Consider the following 20859-nt stretch of genomic DNA (forward strand, 5'->3'; position numbering starts at 1 on the left):
GTATACAGCAGAGGGTCACGGCACAATATGGCTGAATATCACTGAGCTGATATATAGTATGTCATGTTTTCCAGGAAGCTGAGGATACAATCTGTCATTTCTTTTATTTTCCACTGTATATTTTGACATTATGACAACCTGCTGCTACACGTAGACTTTTACAATCTATTTTTCCCAAGTCAGATATGAAGGCTCACAACTGCTGACTGCTAGTTTACACTCATACTGGAAGGGACAGTTCACAACACTATACGTTTAAAATCCTTCCTGGAAAACACCTCACACACACACACACACACACACACACACACACACACACACACACACACACACACACACACACACACACACACTGCTCAAAATCTTTCCTAAAGTGCCCATCTGATCCCCCTCTCTTAATCCCAGTCAAACCCTGCCATTACAGAAAAAAGTTCAATCCCCCCATCTCTCTATCCTAATATCTATCCATCCCTCCCTTCCTCCCTTCCATTATTTTCAGAATGACAAAAAATATATGACAATAAAATCCCTGATGCCAGTGAGAGTGAGGGCTGGCCCAAAGGTGACCCTGCTATTCTCATCAGCCTCTGTCCCACTTTTCACCCACCTCCATTGATAGCTCTGACATATGGCGGCTGCCACTCACCACTTACGTTCTCTTCTCACACCAAATACTGTATGTACCTCCCTGCCGCCCCGCCTCAACTCATCTCATCTCGCACAGCCACACACACACACACACACACACACACACACACACACACACACACACACACACACACACACACACACACACACACACACACACAGGCAATGGAATTTTTAATAATAATTTCAGTGGCATGATTGGATATGTTCCCGTGGAGAGATGAAGGAAAAGCAAAAGCAGCAGAGGTGAGAGATGGAAAAGTGGGGGGGGGGAGTGGATGAAGGGATCTAACGACTTTGCTTCTATCTCATTTGCAGATCCTATCCCTCTCGGTATAGATTACGGCGTTATCCCTTTGCCAAAATAAAGGCTTATCGGCCAAGCCTTTTTTCTCTGTCTTAACGTATGCTCTGTGAGACAGTAAGATAGATCTGTTTTAACGTAGGAACTATCTTGATGCACATTACAATAAACCTCCTATGCCCTTCCTTTCCATGTTCTGCACTCTGTGAGAAATAGGGCTGTGTGCATGCAACATGTTGTCCAAAACCTTCAATCTTTATTTCGCCATCCTCGTGTGAATCTGAATTTAAATTCAGGGAAATGTAATCCAGCTGCTTGGCAGAGGTTTATCCCACGAGACTTATGTACCAATGAAAACATTATTTATAGCATAGCCTCACTGGGACATGCCTGAACCCAGGTTATGTGTATAATTCACAAAGCTCCTGGGTTTAAAATATCAGTAGTTAAATGACTTGTTTTAGGCTTAAAAATCTTTTTACACAAAACTCACAAAACTCGGTTAAATAATTTTACAATATTCACCATTTTGTCATTTCAGTCTTGCTAATTTTTTATTTACTTAATGTATGAAGCTTCTCTCATTTGTAATGTTTGTAGTCCTGGAAACCCTTACATGTTCAGCAGTCACAATTTACTGTGTTCATCTTTTTTTTTTTGTTGAGGTATGGGAGATGGTCTGTGTATGGCCTATATATAAATATTTATAAAGTACCGTTGTCAATAAAGGTCATAAAGGTTTAGAAAATATTGTTCTGCTTTAGCTGTATTTGACTTATTTTTAATATTTAGGTTGGGGTACAATATGTTTTATCTGACCTCTTTTAACCTCTTCTATCAAATTATGAAATACATTATATGTTCCAAGCAATGATACAGATACAAATGTCAGCCATGTTGCACACTAATTGCCATGCACAAACACAGTGTTAGGTTACAGAGAGCAAAAGTGGACCAACTTGCAGAAACCCAGTCTAATGCCAACCCATCCCACTAGACTGAGCTTAGATATTGATATCAGGGAATTTGGCAAAACCCCAAATTACACTCAATGGAAACGTTATTTAACAATGCAAATGTTTTAGAAAAAACTAATTTCTACAATATATGCTTTTGTTCAAGGTTATGGAAGGATTGTGGTTTTGGCAGATCAACTATGGTTTAGGTATGGTTAAGGTTAGTCAACTAAAACGCTTGGTTAGGGTTAGGGAAAAATGATCGTTATGGTTAAAAAAAGGACATTCATACAATGGGACACAAACTCTGGTCTCCTGCAGAGACGAGTAGCGTACACACCCATCTACTGCATTAGCCTCCACACCCTTATTGTCTTCTTTGCTACATAAGTAACACACCACTTCCTGCATTGGTACTGCAATGTGGCAGTCGACTTAAATCATGCAATGTGGTATTGTGCTATGAACAAAATTTCCAGAGTGATAGGCGGTCTGAAGACTTTTAACCCCGATTTTGTTGCCAACAGAAGAGTGTGTGTGACAACTGGTGTCTTCAAGAATTAGAAATAAAATACCATGATCACTGAATGTGTCTAATGTACACTGATCAGCCACAACATCAAAACTAGTTACTGGTATAAATTTTCTATATATATATATATATATATATATATATATATATATATATATATATATACACACATATACATAATTTTTTCTTTTTTTCTTTTTTCTTTCCTCAGTTATCAGGCTCCTCTATTGTGGACCCTTCTTCCAGTTTGGGTCTGGGAGGCAGACACCCTTTCCACATTCAAGAGTAGGCTTAAAACCTTCCTTTTTTGATAATGCTTACAGTCAGGGCTGGCTCAGGCTTTGCTTGAACCACCCCCTAGTTATGCTGCTATAGGCCTAGACTTCCCATGATGCACCGGGCTCCTCTGTCATCCTCTTCCTCTCCATCTGTAAGCATTCTAATCGCATCAGTGCTCGTTACTAACTTGACTTCTTCTCCCTCCCGTAATTTTGTGCTTTCTCGTCTCTCTCCACTCTCCTCCTGTCGCTTTCTGCCCCTGCTGCTGCTGAGTCTGGATCTGTGGCTGCAAACCACTTACTGCCCCCTTGATCCTGCTCAACACCCACTGCTTCACTTATTATGATTTTATTAGTATGAATATTCACCCTATTATTATAATTATTAGTTTTATTATTACCTGTTGTGGCTGATCGGTGTATGTTCTGATGATACTAGAATGTATGTGCTAAATATAGAAATGGAGATGGCGCTTCATTTATTCCAATGACAGTTGATCCTCAGGCATATAAGTCAAAAGTTGTTCAGTAATTGGAGTGATCATAATGCTTAGGAAGATTTCTGTACGTGACAAAGTCTTTTTTATTTCAGGAACATCGTGCAATTCAAATTCCTACAGTAGAGTTTTCCTTTAATATTGAGGATATTGGTCCAGAATGTCAACTTTAGTAAGGTCCAGACTTTTCAACAAGGCTGGAAGCCTATCTGCCCTTCAGCTTTCACCTGCCTATTAGGGTGGAACATATTGGCTAGATAGGTTCTGTGCGTGTCTTTGTTTATGTGTGAGTGTGTGTGTGTTTTTCTGTGTGTGTGTGTATGTGTGTGTGTGTGTGTATGTGTGAGTAAGAGATGCAGCATAGAATGACCAAATAGGACATGCACAAACACACATGCACGGACACACAGGCACACACACAAACATAAACACACACACACACACACACACACACACACACACTGGTGGGCTGGCGGTGGCCAGCCTTATCGTTATGCCACAAAGTGGGAAGATTAGATTACTCACTTCCCTAAACCTCTAACTTGGTTACCATAGCAATAGCAGTGTGACTGGGGCAGCAGTTTGTCATTGTGGAGGCTGCTGAAGCAGGAATGGATGGGCGGAACAATCACCAAGGGAAGCACAGGTCAGCCAGCTATTTTACGTCAGCAACGCACCATTCTATTCTATTCTATTCTATTCTGACCTCCAGTAGTTCCCAAAGTCAGACCAGACAGATGAGGTACATCTCTTGGTCATGTGCGTCAACATCTACTTTCTACATATCCAAGACTGAGAAAGAGACAATATCAGCACAGGAGAGAATTCTCTTCATTATTCTTAATGTTAGTTAATATTAGGCCTAATACTCAGTATACTGTTGTGAGTCTTTCCATAAATTTTGATATTGAATATGTTGCTCCACAATATTTGAAGAGTCAATAAAATAATTAATTGTGCAGTACTACCTCATATAATAATTTTTGCGCATTGCTGCATACTCGCCAAGTGAGATCAATTGAAATTTAATTCATAATTGCACCATGGTTGAGCCTCGCCCTTAATTCAAATTAATGAAGTGCTTGCAAAATCCATAGTGTTGTGGGTCTGATCATTAGATTAATTACCCCAATCAGACTATTGTGTTTCAATTAAGCCAAGCGCAGTGTTTATCTTTTCATTAGTCAACACTCAGAAAAGTAAATGCAAAATAAAGAGTGGAGACGGGGCATGGTGCATGTGCACATGAATATACAAATACAAATCTAATATTGTAATCTATCTAGAGATCCTGTGTATCATCATCAGGCAGGATGAATTTAACATCCTTGATAGTACTGAAGTGTTTAAAAAGTCTCAGACTAAACAAAGCTCAGCAAATAATTGGAGAGACAGAAAAGAAATCAGGTAGTTTAAAAGACTGAGAGAGACACTTAGAAGAATGCCCCATAAATACTGGTAATTAGACTGCAGAGAGCCCCGATGCTCTTTCCCTGCCGCTAAGGACTCATAATGGACTCGTTTTTACCATTCAAACAGAAAAATGACTCTGATAAGTTAAGGGACACTGTTGTGACCTTGACAAAGCACTTAATTTAGATAAGAGTTACCCTTTGAAACTGCAGTGAAATTAGGTCACTTTAATGCTGGTAGCCTGCAGAGCATGACAGAGTTTAAATCGTTGACTTTGGCTCTTAAGCAGTGTTCTAGCTGGTTCTTTTTGGGACTAATTTAGGCCTACTAGAAGAATCTTCAAAAAGTAGATATTTAATATTGAAATGAAAAAGCCAAAGAGAAAGAACAGACCTAAAGTACATTTGGGTATATTCAAAAGATAACGAATAATTAAAGTTACTGGTTGGCAAAGTAAGATTTTAACAGCCTGTATTCTCGATATAAAGATGGTTGAGAGGTATTTAGTGATCAACTGTTTTTTGGCCACACTTGGTGCATGGCTCTGTGCATGACAATGTCAGACAGTCAGTCTGTCAGTCCACTTTGGTGCAGACTGAAATGAATGCACTGCCATTAAATTTTGTACAGACATTTGTCGTCCCCCAGAGGATGAACCCTGATTACTTTGGTGATCCCCTGACTTTTCCTCTAGTGTCACCAGCAGGTCAAACTCTGTACTTATCAAGTGAAATATCTCAACATGTACAAGATAGACTGGCACAAAATGTTGTAGATATTCATAGTCCCTGATGATATTTCCTAATGACTTTGGTGATCCCTCTGACTTTTCTTCTAGCTGATTTGTGGTTGACATTTTTGGTTTGGAGTAAAAGAGTCTCAATAGCTCTTGAAAGGCCAGGCAATCTGGTAAACACATTCTTTGTCTTGTTGAACTTCGGCGATCCCTTAACGTTTCCTCTAACAACATCAGGGTCAACCTTTTGCACAAATACATTCAAAATGTGTGCTAACTAGGAAACGATAGCATGCCAGAACACTAAACTAAGATGGTAACAGTGGTAAACATTGTTAAAAGACTGGCAATGTTTAAATTGCGCAGGAATGGCAACCAGTACCATACATATTAGAAATACTTCAGGCCTAAATGATTAGAAACAAGACTTAGAGCCTAAAGCAGTGTTCAAATGAAGGGGGAGCATGGAGGGCTTAGCTCCCCTAAAAGAGAATCAAGCTATCCTGCTTTGTTTTGTGTGCCTATGTGTAACTGTGTGTGGATTTGATGCCAGATAAATCACTGACTGGCTGCAGCATTGGCTACCGTTCTGCAAAGACATTACCACTGGTATTAGATAGCCTTTCTTTCTCCCTCCCCTCCTGAAGCTGTCCATGGTTCTGACACGTATTTTACGACTATCTACTACTGCCTGTACCGATTTTCATGACAATCCTCCCAATAGTTATAGAGATGTTTCAGTCTTAACCAAAGTGGTGGAAGGGCCGACTTTGCCATCCATGAAACCATGCCAGCAGCATGGCTTCATGGATGCTGCTAGCATCCAGGTCATTTTTTTTTTTTTACATAAAATATCATAAAGTCTCACAAATTTTGGATCTCAACTCTTACAATTTGGTTTTCTAAAAATGAGCATTATAGCTTCATAGAGCTGCTAGCATGGCTAAATACTATGTAGTCTTCTTTTAAAATACACTTGGACAGGAATTGTTGAAACCCATATAAATCAGAGGCTTTGGTTGTCCTTTGTCCTTCCATTTTCATGTGAGTGCAATTCAATTTCTCCACTGTACAATTTGATTTGGACAAATGTCTGATTCTGTCTAAAGGGGCCATGTGACCAGACTCATGTCGTAAGGGCATCTCCCTGCACAGTTGACTTGTGTTCTCACTTATCAGATAAAAAAAAACACAAATACACAAGAGAACACACTCTCACAAGCATGAATGCACACATTCATGCATCGCAGCTAGTCTGCACTCTGGGCGCACAACACACACACCACACACACACACACACACACACACACACACACACACACACACACACACACACACACACACACACACACACACACACACACACACACACACAAACACAGACTATGCCGCCAGTGGAACTGGCAACTGCCTGGCTGACCCAAGTTTTATGTGTGTAGATTTATCATTGGCCATTAAAATACATTTGATTTTTACCGGGATGGCTCTCCATTGCTGGTTTTCTCAATAGGTGTCCAACCCGCTTTTTACAACCACCTTCTTTAACCTTCTCCCCTGCTCATAAAACACCAGCAGCTCTGTTCCTCCACCTCTGCCTGGTCCCCTCCGCCTTCCCTTCTGTCTCTTTTACTGTATCTCTCCATCTATTGACCTCTGCTATGATTCTATCTTTATAGGGTGTGTTTGTGTTTCTCCTTCTCTTGTCCTTGCCCTCTCCTCTCCCCTGTCACTCCTATACTAAACAAATACCCTCTGCCCCTGAGTAATTTTTTCTTAATTGTCTCTTTTCCTCCTGAATGATGGATTCATCAGATTTATCTGACAGTTTGAGATTAAGGGCAGTTCTCAAGCTTCTACTTTGAACCACAGAAAGGTCTCAGAATGTGACCATTCATTCACGGGGACGTTCAGAGAAAGCCTTTCTCACTTGTTTTTAGAGGATGACGGCCTATTTTGTACATGATGACACTGAACTCTTCACCCTTCCCCTGCCTGATGCATCACTATCCATTTCTGATGGTTCTGCTGTGCCATTAGCAATTATAGTAGTGTGTGTTGTTACGCTATATTATGAACAGGGCAAATCCATGTAAAATCCTATGTGGATTACGCAGAGACTTTTATTTTGATGGACACAGGAAACATTTCTGGAGTTGCATTTCCTAGTTTCCTTATGATTCCTAAAGTTTTGCTAAAGTGTAAAAGTATTTGAATGTAGAATTTGTACACTTTATAACGTAACAGAATGTTCTGTGGTATAATAAGAAATTAAGCACTTTTTAAAATTTTACAAACTGCTATTTTCATTCTGGACTTTTCACTAGGCAGGCACGCGTTTTTCTTTGCCGACTTTTTTTTTTGCTATCGATGTAACGTTAATTTACTTTAAACAACTGTAAAGTTAATTATATTTTTATGTTTTTTAGAATTAGCATTTTGTGCATTTATGCAAGAGAGTCCCTGTGGATTCTTTGTTTCTTTACAATGACCGTTCACTAAGCCCTGTCATCCTGTCAACAGCTTTAGCTAGCTATCAATTGAGCTAATGTAAGCTTCATGAGTTTGTTGAAAACTCTGCTGACTTTTTAAATGTTTTCATTTGGTTTGTTTTACAAGCAGAACCCTGTAAAAAGGATGTATAATATGCGCTAAAAGACAACATATATGATATGCACTTTCCTGGCAAAATGTCAGCATCCTCAATGGTTGATAATCCATGTAGAACACATTGAAATAAAGAAACTACAGTAATTTAAAAAAGGGAAAATATGCCCTCATAAATGGGTGGTGTGTAGCATTAAAAAAAAAAAAAAATCAAACTCCAGGCACTCAAGTGGATAAAGAGAAACTGCATTGTAAGAAAAACCCAAGGCTGGATTACCCACTGGGCAAAGTAAGCAATTGCCCAGGGGCTCCAGATCCCAAGGGACCACTAAAGCCCCAGATTTACTCTTCTGTTTTTCTGTCTACGTAATTTGAGTAATCGCAAATTTCTTAGAAGTTTGCACCACTTAACCAGAATATCAACTATGAGGGGTCCCCCTAGGATGTTAATCTGGCCATGCATAACTCCATTTGTCTGCCTAGTTTACATACTTGGACGAGCAGGTCAGACTATTGATCATATTTTCAAACATTATGTTTCACTTTCACACATTACAAGAGAAAAAGGCTTTTAGGATGAGAATTAACCAATGTAACTCTAACTCAGGCTAAGGTTAGTCTAAATTTATATAGCAGCTTACTTTTTATGTGAAGTGCAATCCCAAAAACTAATGTAGCATGAAATGTTCCTTTGCCTTTGAAAATAGCACTGGGTTAGGTTAAAACTGTAGGCAATAAGGTAGTCAGCTGAACAAGTTGACATCCACACCTTATGTTAGTGCAGACGGACAAGCCGTTTTGTCCAGTCCTTACAAAAACAACAACAACAAAAAAATGCACTATTGATCTTACTATAGCCCCATGCTGTGAAATCCAAAGTGTGACAGGTCAGACATGCATAGTTACGGTTGCTAAACTATGGCTTGAAAATCAATGTTTCTGCGAGTTCCCTCAAGGCTATTTTTGTTGTAATAATACTCAGAAAGAATGCATTTTGGTTATTCATTTGTTTAATGTGAATTTTATTCATCTCTCAGTTTTGTTGGTATATATTACGTCACTTCATTACTGTTTTTTATTCCGGATCTCACCCTGTGAAGGCATGGAGAGCATTTCTGTAAGAGAGACTTGGTCAATGCTTTGTTTCTCTACAACTGCAGTGAATTTATTCAGATGCTTTCCAATAAAATGCTCAAAGACAGTCCTGGGAAGTATGATCCCTGTCCACTACACAACCCAACATACAGTATGTGGCATTACTTGATGCAATAAAAAGAAAAGAAACAAAGCATGATGCTATTGCACCTGTGTTTTTATAGTCCTTGTGTGAACATACAATTCAAGTTTAGGGTATGCCTCTTAGCCTGCTGCATCACAAGGACCCTCTGCAGATAATTCAGTTTAACATAAAGCACAGCAAATGTTCCAAATATTGCATTCAGAGGACATACATGAAAATGTATGTTTTGTTTTGTTCCTCCCTACTCCTTTTTCTTGCCGCTGTCTGCCCTCCTTCTCTCCCTCCATCTCTGTATCACTTGCCTTCTGTTTCCTCAGTTCTGTTATCTATTTTGCGACTTTCCTCAGGCCATTTCTTTGTCCAACATTTTCTTCTCTCTCTCTCCCTCTCTCTCTCTCTCTGTCTCTCCCTCCTTCCCTATCTCTCCCTCTCCCTCTCTCTGGTTGACCTAGCACCAGTTTCATTTCCGCTCGTTCATCCATCTGCCTGCCGCCTTTTATTTTGGGGGGGCTAATCTCTTTTTCCAATCTCTCTCTCATATATGCTTGGTGAAGCTCTTTGCATGAGAGTTAATAAAGGAACTGCATGGGTAAACACACAGGAGGACAGATAGAGACAAGTAGGACAAGTGTAAATATATGCACGCATACAAACATGTGACAGATGAGCTTGACTACGAACTATGTACTGTCTAGGCTGATGTTAGAGTTGAGTCTTGTTCTTCAATTAGTCAACAAACTAGAGTCTTAGTTGAATGACACATTATAAAACAGCTGGAGGTTTTGTATGATTAGTTACTCATAAAAGTTAGTCATAAAAGTCACTCATAGCCCCAAGCTCTTTTCCATCTTAGAACAATAAACTCTCTCACACTTATCACCCCCTCCAAACTCTCATCTTCTTTCAGCTTCAGCGTTTATTAATGGAAAATGTTGTCCACACTATTGAATGCTGTGGACAGATTTTTGCCTCCACGGTAGCTTCACATTTGTGCTAGATACAGTCAGGAAACTTTACAGGTATGTAGCTGAGATCAAAATGAAGGCTGAGTTCAAGAGGAGTGTGGTCCGACCCATGACTGCTGAGTACTCATGTAATAATGTAGTAATGTCTACTGAGTACTCATGTTATAATGTAGTAATGACTGCTGAGTACTCATGTAACAATGTAGTAGTGACTACTGAGTATTCATGGGTCGGAACGTCAACATGTTGACAGGCGTCGCCGCTGCTGTGATCCCATCTCAAGATGGGATCTCTAGTCTTTTCAGTAGGACAATTACAGAGGCAGGGTGCATGTGACGCATATGTGGATTTGTATTTTTGGGACCCCAAGTTGTACAACAAAACAACCTTAGACGGATTAATCAGTTTGAGATTAGGGATGCAGAGGAATTTTGCCAATAATGTTGCATGTTTCGGTGAAAAAGCACAAGAACTATAAACTATTTCACTGTACAAAAAAACAGTTTTTCAAATAATTTCCTGCCTCTCAGGCCGTAAATTCCATGATGGTATGAAAATAAACTTGCAGAGCGCTGAAATTGGCTTGGTTAGAAAATCCATCACAAACGCTTATTTTATTACTATAATTTTCTCTCAAAGTTGCATTATCTGCATTCACCGCAGCTGCTGTGAGCAAAGACTATTTTCAAAACTCTCCTTTATGATGTAACCAAGATCACCTGATTGGTTTTTCCTTCTTTGTAAACCCCCCGTGCAATTGCCATGCAAAGGTAGAAGTGACTATTGCAAATGGATATTACATAGCTAATAACGTTACTGGAAAAAGTTTGGCAGTTTTAAATTTAATTTACATAACTAGGGCATCTTAATGTTTCGAATGCTGTTAGTGTTAGGCGAGAGGTTGCTCGTCTGTTGGTTGTTTGTTATCATAATGAAAAATGATTATTATTATAAAAAGCTGAAAAAAAAAACCAATAAACACTGATGTTGTCAGTTTCTCGTATGTATACAGGTAAAAGAAATGGCCACTTTGGCACAGTGGAATCCAGCCGCAAACAACACTGACATACACTCAGCTGGGAGTTGATGATGCAGTCTAATACAACAGTCCTGCAATAAATTCTCCCTTCATGAAGGTGATAATGTTTAGTTTGTGTTGAAATGGTTTCAGAGAGGTGTTGATTCAACTGTTTGATCATTTTGGAGGCGGTAGTTTGTGGTGCTGTTGAACTGTGTTGCATTACACAGAGATGCATTTATTGAGCCTACCCTCTATAAATAGGGTGGACAAAATAATTGAAACACCTGTCTGCTGTGGACAAAAATATACAGCATAAGACTGATGATTGTGAACCAAAACAGCAAAGTTGTGAGAGGAATTATTCTAAAATTGCAGTCAACTCAATTCAAGTCAAACTTGTTTGTTTGTTCAGTTTGTTCTTTTGTTTTAGGGCCACAAATTGAGTTTTCTCTAAGTGTATTGAAGTTCTCTGGACTTTTCCAGAAAGCTCACATGTCCGCTTATTGTATGGCCCTGCAATGCTACAGCAAAACATAGTTTCAGAGGATGAAGGCAATGAGAACAGAGGAACACATGAAAAACAGGCGCATGAGGAGGAAGAGGAGGAGGAGGAGGAGGTGGTGGTTGTGGTGAGTAATCTTACCGTCGTCTCCTGATCCTGAGCCGGCATCTGCAGGGGAAAGCAAACACAGTTATTAACCAGAGGCTCACACCGCCACAGACATTAGCTGAATAAGCGTGTGTCTGCATATGTAAGTGTGTGTCTAGGCCTATTTGAATATCTGCTCGTGAGCGAATGCGTGTGAAGAGTGAGACACATTGGGTGCCCGAGGGTGTGTTTGAGCGAGATGAGATTTCCCCTAAAGATAACGCAGGAACGGAGGCAGAGAGTCAAGATTTAGAAGAAGAAAAAAATGCAAGAAAACAGAAAGGAGGATGATAGCGAAAAAGAAGATGCCCTGAGGCTCTGAACATCATGCTCTTCCCCAACACCTCCAACTGCGGACCTTTTGCTACTTGGGCTGGGGGAATGTTCTCAGTGTGTCTCAGCGACTTCTTCGCCATGGCTTTCCCGCCGAATGTGTGTAATGTGTGTAAAGCTCCCTCAAACACACTGAGCCTACTGAATTGTTTAACAATATGGCTGTGAAAGGGATACTGACGAGCACATTGAAGAGCAGCCTCTGTGTAACTTGAACCGCAGCATAGAGCGATCTGCTGAAATGCACAGGGCCAGAGATCATGCAGGGTCTCAGAGGACTGTGGGGGGATAATACCGTAGCTCAGCACCATATGAATACCCAAGTGAGAAGGCTTTATAAGAAGAGGTACACACACTGTCTGGAGCATTGGGGCCCATCATAGCTCTAGAATAAATGGAGTCTGACCAGCAAGCTGTCCTGATACTGGTACTTTGATGACATAAGCTTTGGTTCAATAAAATACATTTCTTCTGGGACAAAAACATCTCAGCAGTGTGACGATTCTTTGAGCTCAGTCAGCAGGCGGTCAGCTGCACCAGAGGAAAGTAACTCTCACAGCAACTAGTCAAACTCTGAATATAATTAGTGCGGTGGAACTGACTGCAGAATGAAAGTTTGATTAAATTTTGAATTATTCTTCTCCTTTTTGACTGATATTTTTTTTCACAATTTTCACTTATTAATTCAATATTGTAGTTGTGGCTAACTTTTGTTAAATAAGTTATTTGTGGGTGGAATAAAAGTGTCTTAATGAACTACCACTTGCGTTTTAAATCAACTGGTATCCATGTACTTTTTTCTTATTAGGTTAACTTTCCACCCAATGTTATTATTATTATTGTAATTTTGCCTATCTTAACAACCATGACAACTTGTCTTACATCTTAATTACTGTATAATGATTCATCTCACTATTTGTAGAAGGGGTAGGAGTGGACGTGGTAAAATCAAGAAATAAACTGTGTGCAACTCCTTTCGGCCTCAACCTACGGAGGGTCTGAAGACACTGATAAACATGCAAACTGTGCCAATTTTCAGCTGTCACTTTTTTCTACATAAAGAATCTACATAGTGTCTTTAAATTGATCAATTAATCTGTAATTTATAGATCTAAAGCACTGTCACTAAAATACATAATGATTTTCTAAAGGCCAAAACTCCATTACGGGCTGAGTCAGCATTAAAACCCCTCTGACTACCATCAGTCTGATTCTAGATGGAGTCTTGATGCAGATGGTGCTGGGGAAGGTGGTGTCTAAGTGTTGGCACTAGTATCAGATGCTGAAAGCAGAATTACAGTTTCATCTGTTTTTGGGTTAAGTTATTGGATAGCGAGGGGGTGAGGGAGTTAAGAGTTAATCATAAAGATCTTGAACTGATCCACTAACTGAAACAAGAGGGTTGGCTTACTGTACAGTTAGTAAAGCCACAGTCAAGCCACAGCTGATCCACATTCCCTCCTCAGGTTTAGGCGACTAAAGCGCTTCGGTTAAGGTCAGGAAAACATGGTGGTTTTGGTTCAATGTAAATAAACACGCTGTGTCGAAAGTCACTGTGAACTTTTTCTGTATTATACCAGACCAGACTCTTCCCCCGACCTTAACCAAGTGCTGTGAGAGTCTAAACAGAACCTTAAAAAAGTTTAATATTGCTGGCGTCACTACAAGTAGACATTGTAATGCAAGACTGGATTTCCTGTTGGAAATCAAATACACTGTCTGTGAACATTTTACTGATATGATCAGTATCCATGTATTTGCATCTTGCTAAATACATAAATTAACGGCAACTTGCTGCAGTCAATTAGTTGTAAATAAATATAATTTGAAGGAGACATGGTTACCTTGCAGGTTATACAAGCCATGGTACTGTCTCAACTCAATTTCTGCTCCCTATTCTTGTTAAAGGCTTCAACTCCCTTTGATTAAATTTGTTATTAGTATAATAGCTGTTAAACAACAATTATATCTGTTTTCAAAGATGTTATTTTCTGGACGTACCCACAACTATCAAACACGTGTTGAGAGGTCACATTATGTTGCATCAATTCAAAGTGCTATGAAAATAAACAACTATGTATTGAGCCACATCTCAATGCAACTGTCTGCCATACTATTTCAAAAAAATCAATAAACAAATAAAGAGGTTGTTAGAAAAAAAAACACGCCTACAACATACATCAACAAAATAAGACTTCTTTGCAGCATGTCTCTGCAAATGAATTTAGATTTATCACTATTCTCATGTTTGACTGTCTATTCTTCTATTGTTTTGTATTGCATTTGTTGTGATGGTGATTGTGATGTATACTATATACTTTTATTTACTGTGTGTAATGTGAGTAAACATTTCTTCTATATACAGCGTGTTTCAGTATGGACACCCAGGAAGAGTACTTGTTACTGAGGTAACAAATAATCTTAAGTAAACCGAACAAACAATGAACCTACTCAGCCGCATGTATTATTAAAGCATGCAGTCATAAAAACAAGAGTCATTGTAAGAAATGATCAATTCTCCCTGAACAAGAGGTCAGTCCCTTGTTCTTCAAATTGTCTTAACATGTTGACTTTCTCTAAGATGTAAATGTTGGTGTAACCATAACATGAGGAATGGGAGAGTAGGGAATTGAACTCTTACAGTAGAAACACTATCCAATTTTGTTTCCTGCGAGGCCAAACCCCTTGTGTGTATCCTGAAGGTTTCAGGTCAAAATTATTGTTGAGGCAAATCCACTGAAAACTTATACACTACACTGCTGTGGTACATATTGAAAAACAAAAAAATGCTTTCCAAGTGCTTCATGATGAAGGACATAAATACAAAACACTTGTTAGACCTCAAGGACACCCATGATGTGTTTTGGTGAATAACACTGAATGTAAACTTTCTTTGTTTACAGGAAAACTCCACAGGGCATCTTTAATGTTAGAAAAAATATCGATGCACACTGTCTACAAAAACAGCCCTCAACTGTCTTCCCTCCTTCTAAATCCGCAGAATTTCAGTGACCTTGGAACATGTGAGACACTGAATGTGCACTGTTTCATGAAAAGGCTTAGCTTTAAGGATCAGGCCTAAGTCAGAAGGGGTTCATGGGAGATCAATAAAAACCTTTAGTATCTGTACAAGGGCAGAGGTTTGAGGAGAAAAAGACTGACATTAGAAAACAGAACAAAATTACAAGGGAGGTAGGTACAAGCTTTCTTTATACCTACTTGTATGCCAAATGAAGGGTCACAAAAAAGTGATACCACACAATTTTACTTTGTGAAAGGCACTGAAGAGTGAGTGAGAGAGCAGAGAAGGACTGACAAAAGGGGGAAAATGGTTACCTCTGTAGACAATAGAAATTATATATCAGAATATATAATATATGATAATATTTGATAATAATATTTGAAGCTCTCAAGGCTCCAGGAGCTGTCTGTGTGATGTAGAGGGTTTTGCACCTTTGATACTATGTTCCAACAAATCATAAATTGATAGGAACATCACATCAACTCAGCAGGAAACAGGGGCTTTTAATCTAATGACCACAGAGGTTGGTGGATGCCAGGATTCAGCAAAAAGTTTTACTATCTTACTGACCAAATAGCTTTCTAAAGAGAACAGATGGCCCATGGGATCTCAGACGTGTTGACTCTAACGGCCGTCATTATATCTTTGCTATAGTGTGCCAGAATTGCTGGAGTTAAGTTTGCTCCCTGCTTGCCATTAGAGAGTAGCTATTTAAGGTTCAGTGTCTCAACCAGCTCACTATCCATAGAAATTACATCCACACCGGGTGATTGTGCATGACAAAAATGACATCCAGCGCCAACAGAGGAATTAGTGCACCCTTTATGTGGCGAAGTGGAGAGTGAGGGTGTGGAGTTTGAGTGGTAGATGGGCGGGTAGCATGTCAAGTCTTTCATGCAGAAAACATCCCATCGAAGATCTGCATTTTTATTCATCATAACCAACACAAGAGATGACCTCGGAGTAAAACAGAAACACAGAAATCTTTCATGTGGAATAAGTGAGGCTGTTCTTACTTTGGCACAAAATTGTTCCTTTAGGAACCCATACAACCACGAACCAGGGACCTCATGGTATGAGGCTGATTGGGAAAATCATTTTTCAGGGCCTTTAACTATAATATAGTTAAAGTACACATAGTAGTAAGCAGAAATTTAAAAAAAGATCTTTTAATAGATCTCCCTACAACAACAAATCAGTAACCTACGTATTGTGTTATTATAACTATTATATTGACGACTTCTCCTGTACTGTATGTGCGATCCTGTTGTGCCACATGTTAAACTCACCACACATGCACCCTACTGCATCAGTGTCACCAGGACGGATTTCTGCATAGCACCCCTCTGATGAAGCTGACTCTCATTCAGCTCCTGGTCTACTGATAACCCAGAGTGTGCTTCCAAAACCATCGGCCCAACATATGGCTCGAATCATCTGTCAGTGCTCAGGCATTGCAGTCACACAAAACAGTGATTAAACATGTCATCAACAATTTAATGACGTGTCATTTAAACCACTCTGCCACCTTCCCATTTAATGACTTCCTGGAAGTTATATTGTTCACTTTGTGATCTGAGTTGGAAAATGCTATGTGAGCACTTGCCTTAGCTTAACTCTCTCCTCTGGGGAAAACAGGCTGCTTGGTTTGTTTCGCTTTGCTAAGCTGATGCTTAACTGCTCCTCACTGTGCTGGGCTAGCATTTGATGTGATAGGGAAGTGGTACCATGTTGAGCTAATCAACTCTCACTGGCTTTGTACCATCGAGAGCTCTTCTTGTTATCGACCCCTAAATCAGAACTTCCTTATCTGTCAGGGACATGAAGGTAATAAAGACTGGACTGAACTGGAATAAAAGAAGTGTAAATTTGCTTTGTTGTCTGACTGATGTTGCACTAAAAAAAGTCAATAATGGGCTTATATAACGCACTTTGTGTGATGTCACAAAACTAAACTTCCGCCTATATAAAACATAATTTTGTGCGTGATATGCAGCCTTCTCTACGGCAGCCAACACAAAATGGTTTTCCTCGGGGACAAAAAAGTCAATGGCATCGAATCATGTTTGTCTAAGCCTCAGTGCCGTCACTTAACATGAAACTGGCAGCTCAGCAGGCCTCCTGTTTACTGTTTGGAATGACAGCAGACTCTTATGTATGGCCTCTTGGCCTCAGGAGCCAAGAGGGTTAAAGAGAGCACAGGAAACTGTGCTACGAGGTGGCTGTTTGGTTTGGTAAACATTGAGAAGGATCATGCAGGTCTATCGTGTACAGTTAACACAAGAAGAGACCTGGTAATGTAACAAGATAGGTCACAAGTATTTAAAGATCTCAGATTAAATATGGAATGTTAAAAATGAATGCTCTTCCTTGTCAACTACTGCTGAGTTGACTACGTGTCTTAAAACCATTTGAATTCCAGTTCAATACTCAGAGGTAAACAGTAGTGGCTGTAACATGGCTGGTGGAGACACCACAGGCTGTTATGTCCCAATGCTAATATATAGGTCTGTAAATCAACCATGACATTTTCTCTTTTGAAACTATATTCTTTATGGAAAATTCTTGGCAAGATCTGTGTTGTCCTCTGAAAACAAAGACATTCATTCACAAATTAAATTCAAAATACTTCCCATAGTACTTAGTTTTAATTCTTGACCTTGACATTAGAAACAGTGTTTGAGAAAACCATCTCACCACAAGGCTCTTCTTTTGAGCTTTTTCTTATTATAGTCTGCTTATTATAGTGTGATATAATAAGACTATGAGTCTTATTATATCACATGATCTTCATCAGCAGATGGGGTTTGCCCAGTTGTAGATGTTCAAAAATCTGATTTTTTTTCAGAGCACTTTAGGGATATCTTGTTAGTGAGGGCTGAAAAGCCAAGAGAAAAGAGTTAAAAATTTAAAACTACACTGATCAATATTTTCACATGAATAATGGAGCAAAATTACTATGCTTAATGTCAAAGCATTTACTCATAGTGATGAACTGCTGAGTCAGTTATCATCTGACTCTGCAGTTTACCTCAGCTCTACAGAACTTTATAATGTCTTTCAGCTCATTGTTTCGGTTTTACAACCCTCTGCTTTACTATTCTGGTTCATTCTCACCACCTCTGATACACTGTATTCTAAAAACCTCTGAAGTACCAACTGTTCGGTTCCAAGACAGTCCAAAACAGCAAGCAGACAAAGTTAGAGACTAGCTGGTGAACATACTGGAACATTTAGCACCTAAAGAGACAGATATTTTGCTCATGATTTGATAGAGAACAAAACTGAGCAAAAAAAACAAGGGAATATTGGATTTACATTCATCAGGTGAGGAGAAACATAGCTTCAAATTAATGCCGATGTTGTGCTTCATCTGTTGGATGTGGAAAAAGGCAATGTTTGTGAACGTGTTTTCGGCTAACTACTTGATGAGGTAAATAGAGAGAGAGAACAATAGAGAGAAAAAGAAAATACTTCGTCACAGTTCATGCACAGCTTGTGGAAAATTGTTTTGACACTTGCATTCCTTACTATTAGTTACTCCTATCTCTGGTATTCAAGACAATTTACCATATTCCACTGCTGTACTCATTTTAAGTTAGCTTAGCTGAGAGTATCAACGAAATGGCTGAGTGGTGGAAAAAAGAAAAAACGTCATTGATGTGACTACAGATTCAAGTGGCCACAAAAATCAATTAATGCAGGTTTAAGACTTAAAAGTCTGACTTATGTAATGATCCTTCTCAAAAATAATGAAATGATTAAATATATAATTCAAATTGAAAGTGGAAAATCTACTGTACATTTCAATGACAATGAAGATCATGTGACATGATCAAAAGTTCGAGAAACACTACAAAAAGGATGTGGTGGTGAGATTATTTCCTCAATTATAACAATGCAAGGCTCCCTGTTCTTTGACACTGATCCACTAATATGAGGAGCGGAGTGTTAAAGTTACAACATGAGCACCACATCTAGATTTTCTTTCACCAGATTTTTCCCCCAGAGATGTCGGTTTCCTGATATCTCTCATCCCAGCAAGGGTAACAAGTATTGGCACTGGCGAGCTGACATAGCCTATATCCATTACACTGTGTACTGTTGCTGCTAATGGGATTTTGGAAGATGGAAATGGAAAGCAGGACAGGGAGAGATTGAGAGAGAGAGAGCAAAATGGAGAGAAGGAGAAAATGCTTTGTCGCAGTACATGCACAGCTTGTGGAAAATAGTTTTGACACTTGCATTCCTTACTATTAGTTACTCCTATCTCTGGTATTCAAGATAATTTAACATATTCCACTGCTGCATTCATTTTAAGTTAGCTTAGCTGAGAGTATCAACGAAATGGCTGAGTGGTGAGGAGAAGAGAGAGAACACTTCAGAAGTAGCTGCCTGCCATACTTTTCCACATGACAGGTTTGGGTGTAACACTTGCTTATACAAGAAAGCTCCCACACAGCAACCTCACGTGTTCAGCTTTCAAATAAACAACAAGCATTTGTACATTTGGGCATCTCTAATGTAACTCTGTTTAAAATAATTCTGTCGATTTGATTTCCTCTTAACATGCAATTCCATATAAGATTGCAGTAATTCAGCAAAAAATAAATTGATGATCAACCAACCTATCTAGTTTTGTATTGGTGTGGTGGGTTTTAAATGGTTTTCAACTTCAACTAGGTTATCTAATATCAATCTGTGATATATAGGTGAATACAACAACACTACGTCGCACCTCTCAGAACTTACTATATGTTACACCTTTTTCCCTTTTTTTTTTTTTTTTATGAGGACACTCCGTTTCCCTCAATTTTGGTAATTTCAGACCAGGAGATGAAACCAAATGGAGGTGGCTCATATCTTCCTTTCTTTGTTATTTTGGTCTTAGTTTCATATCCCAAGGTAGATGGTCAACATCCACATGTACAACAACTACCTAACAACACTAAAAATACTTCATGTCACAATAATACACGCATTAACAGGGCATGGTAACACGTCGCATACAACATTAACACCACTTTGCTATAATAAGAAAAAGGGACACTGAACACAGCATATAGAGCCACTGTCATGGTCTGTTTGTCAGAGGACTGCACCACAGAAACATCCTTGTCTGAATCCTGCATGGAGTTCTCAAAAGTACTGCTTGTTACATGGAAGAAAGGGGTCTTTATCTCTTTCTCTTTCAAAAGATACACAAATCCATATCACACACACTGGCTTAGACTATCACATGTCTTGAAAAGGACCTCACACATAACCCACAAACAAGCAATTTAGAGAGAGGCTGGATATTTCATGTGACTGTGCACAGCCCTGCCGACTGTCACACAGATACCATTTCTGTTACGGCAGGAACATTTCCACCTCAATCTCCACATGTCCCCTCTGCTGAGCTGTACCCATTCAAGGGCCTTTTAATGGACTTTAGCCGGCTGCCTGTCAGTGGGGGTATCTGAGTCAGCACCTACTCAACTTGAGACAGCAATGCTATCTTGGCTTAAGCAGTGATTCACACATGCCTGAAAAAAAAGGCGACATCACCTTGCCTGTGGATTCACTCATTCACAATTAAGCACATTATTCACAACATGACTCAATAATTGGTAGGTTCCTTCGAGGGCGTCAGTGCTTTTCTTGAAGTGTATGCTCACC

General features: G+C 39.3%; 1 protein-coding gene across 1 annotated transcript in view; it reads right to left on the bottom strand.

The window, feature by feature from the left end:
* tmeff2a (transmembrane protein with EGF-like and two follistatin-like domains 2a) overlaps positions 1-20859 on the bottom strand; it is a 109413-nt gene that overhangs the window by 43558 nt on the left and 44996 nt on the right. The window contains exon 4 of the mRNA XM_040147756.1: positions 11838-11864. Coding sequence (XP_040003690.1) covers positions 11838-11864 — 27 coding nt within the window. The remainder of the gene's footprint in view (positions 1-11837; positions 11865-20859) is intronic.

The sequence above is a fragment of the Xiphias gladius genome, chromosome 16 (assembly GCF_016859285.1).
Source record: "Xiphias gladius isolate SHS-SW01 ecotype Sanya breed wild chromosome 16, ASM1685928v1, whole genome shotgun sequence".
Lineage (NCBI taxonomy): Eukaryota > Metazoa > Chordata > Actinopteri > Istiophoriformes > Xiphiidae > Xiphias > Xiphias gladius.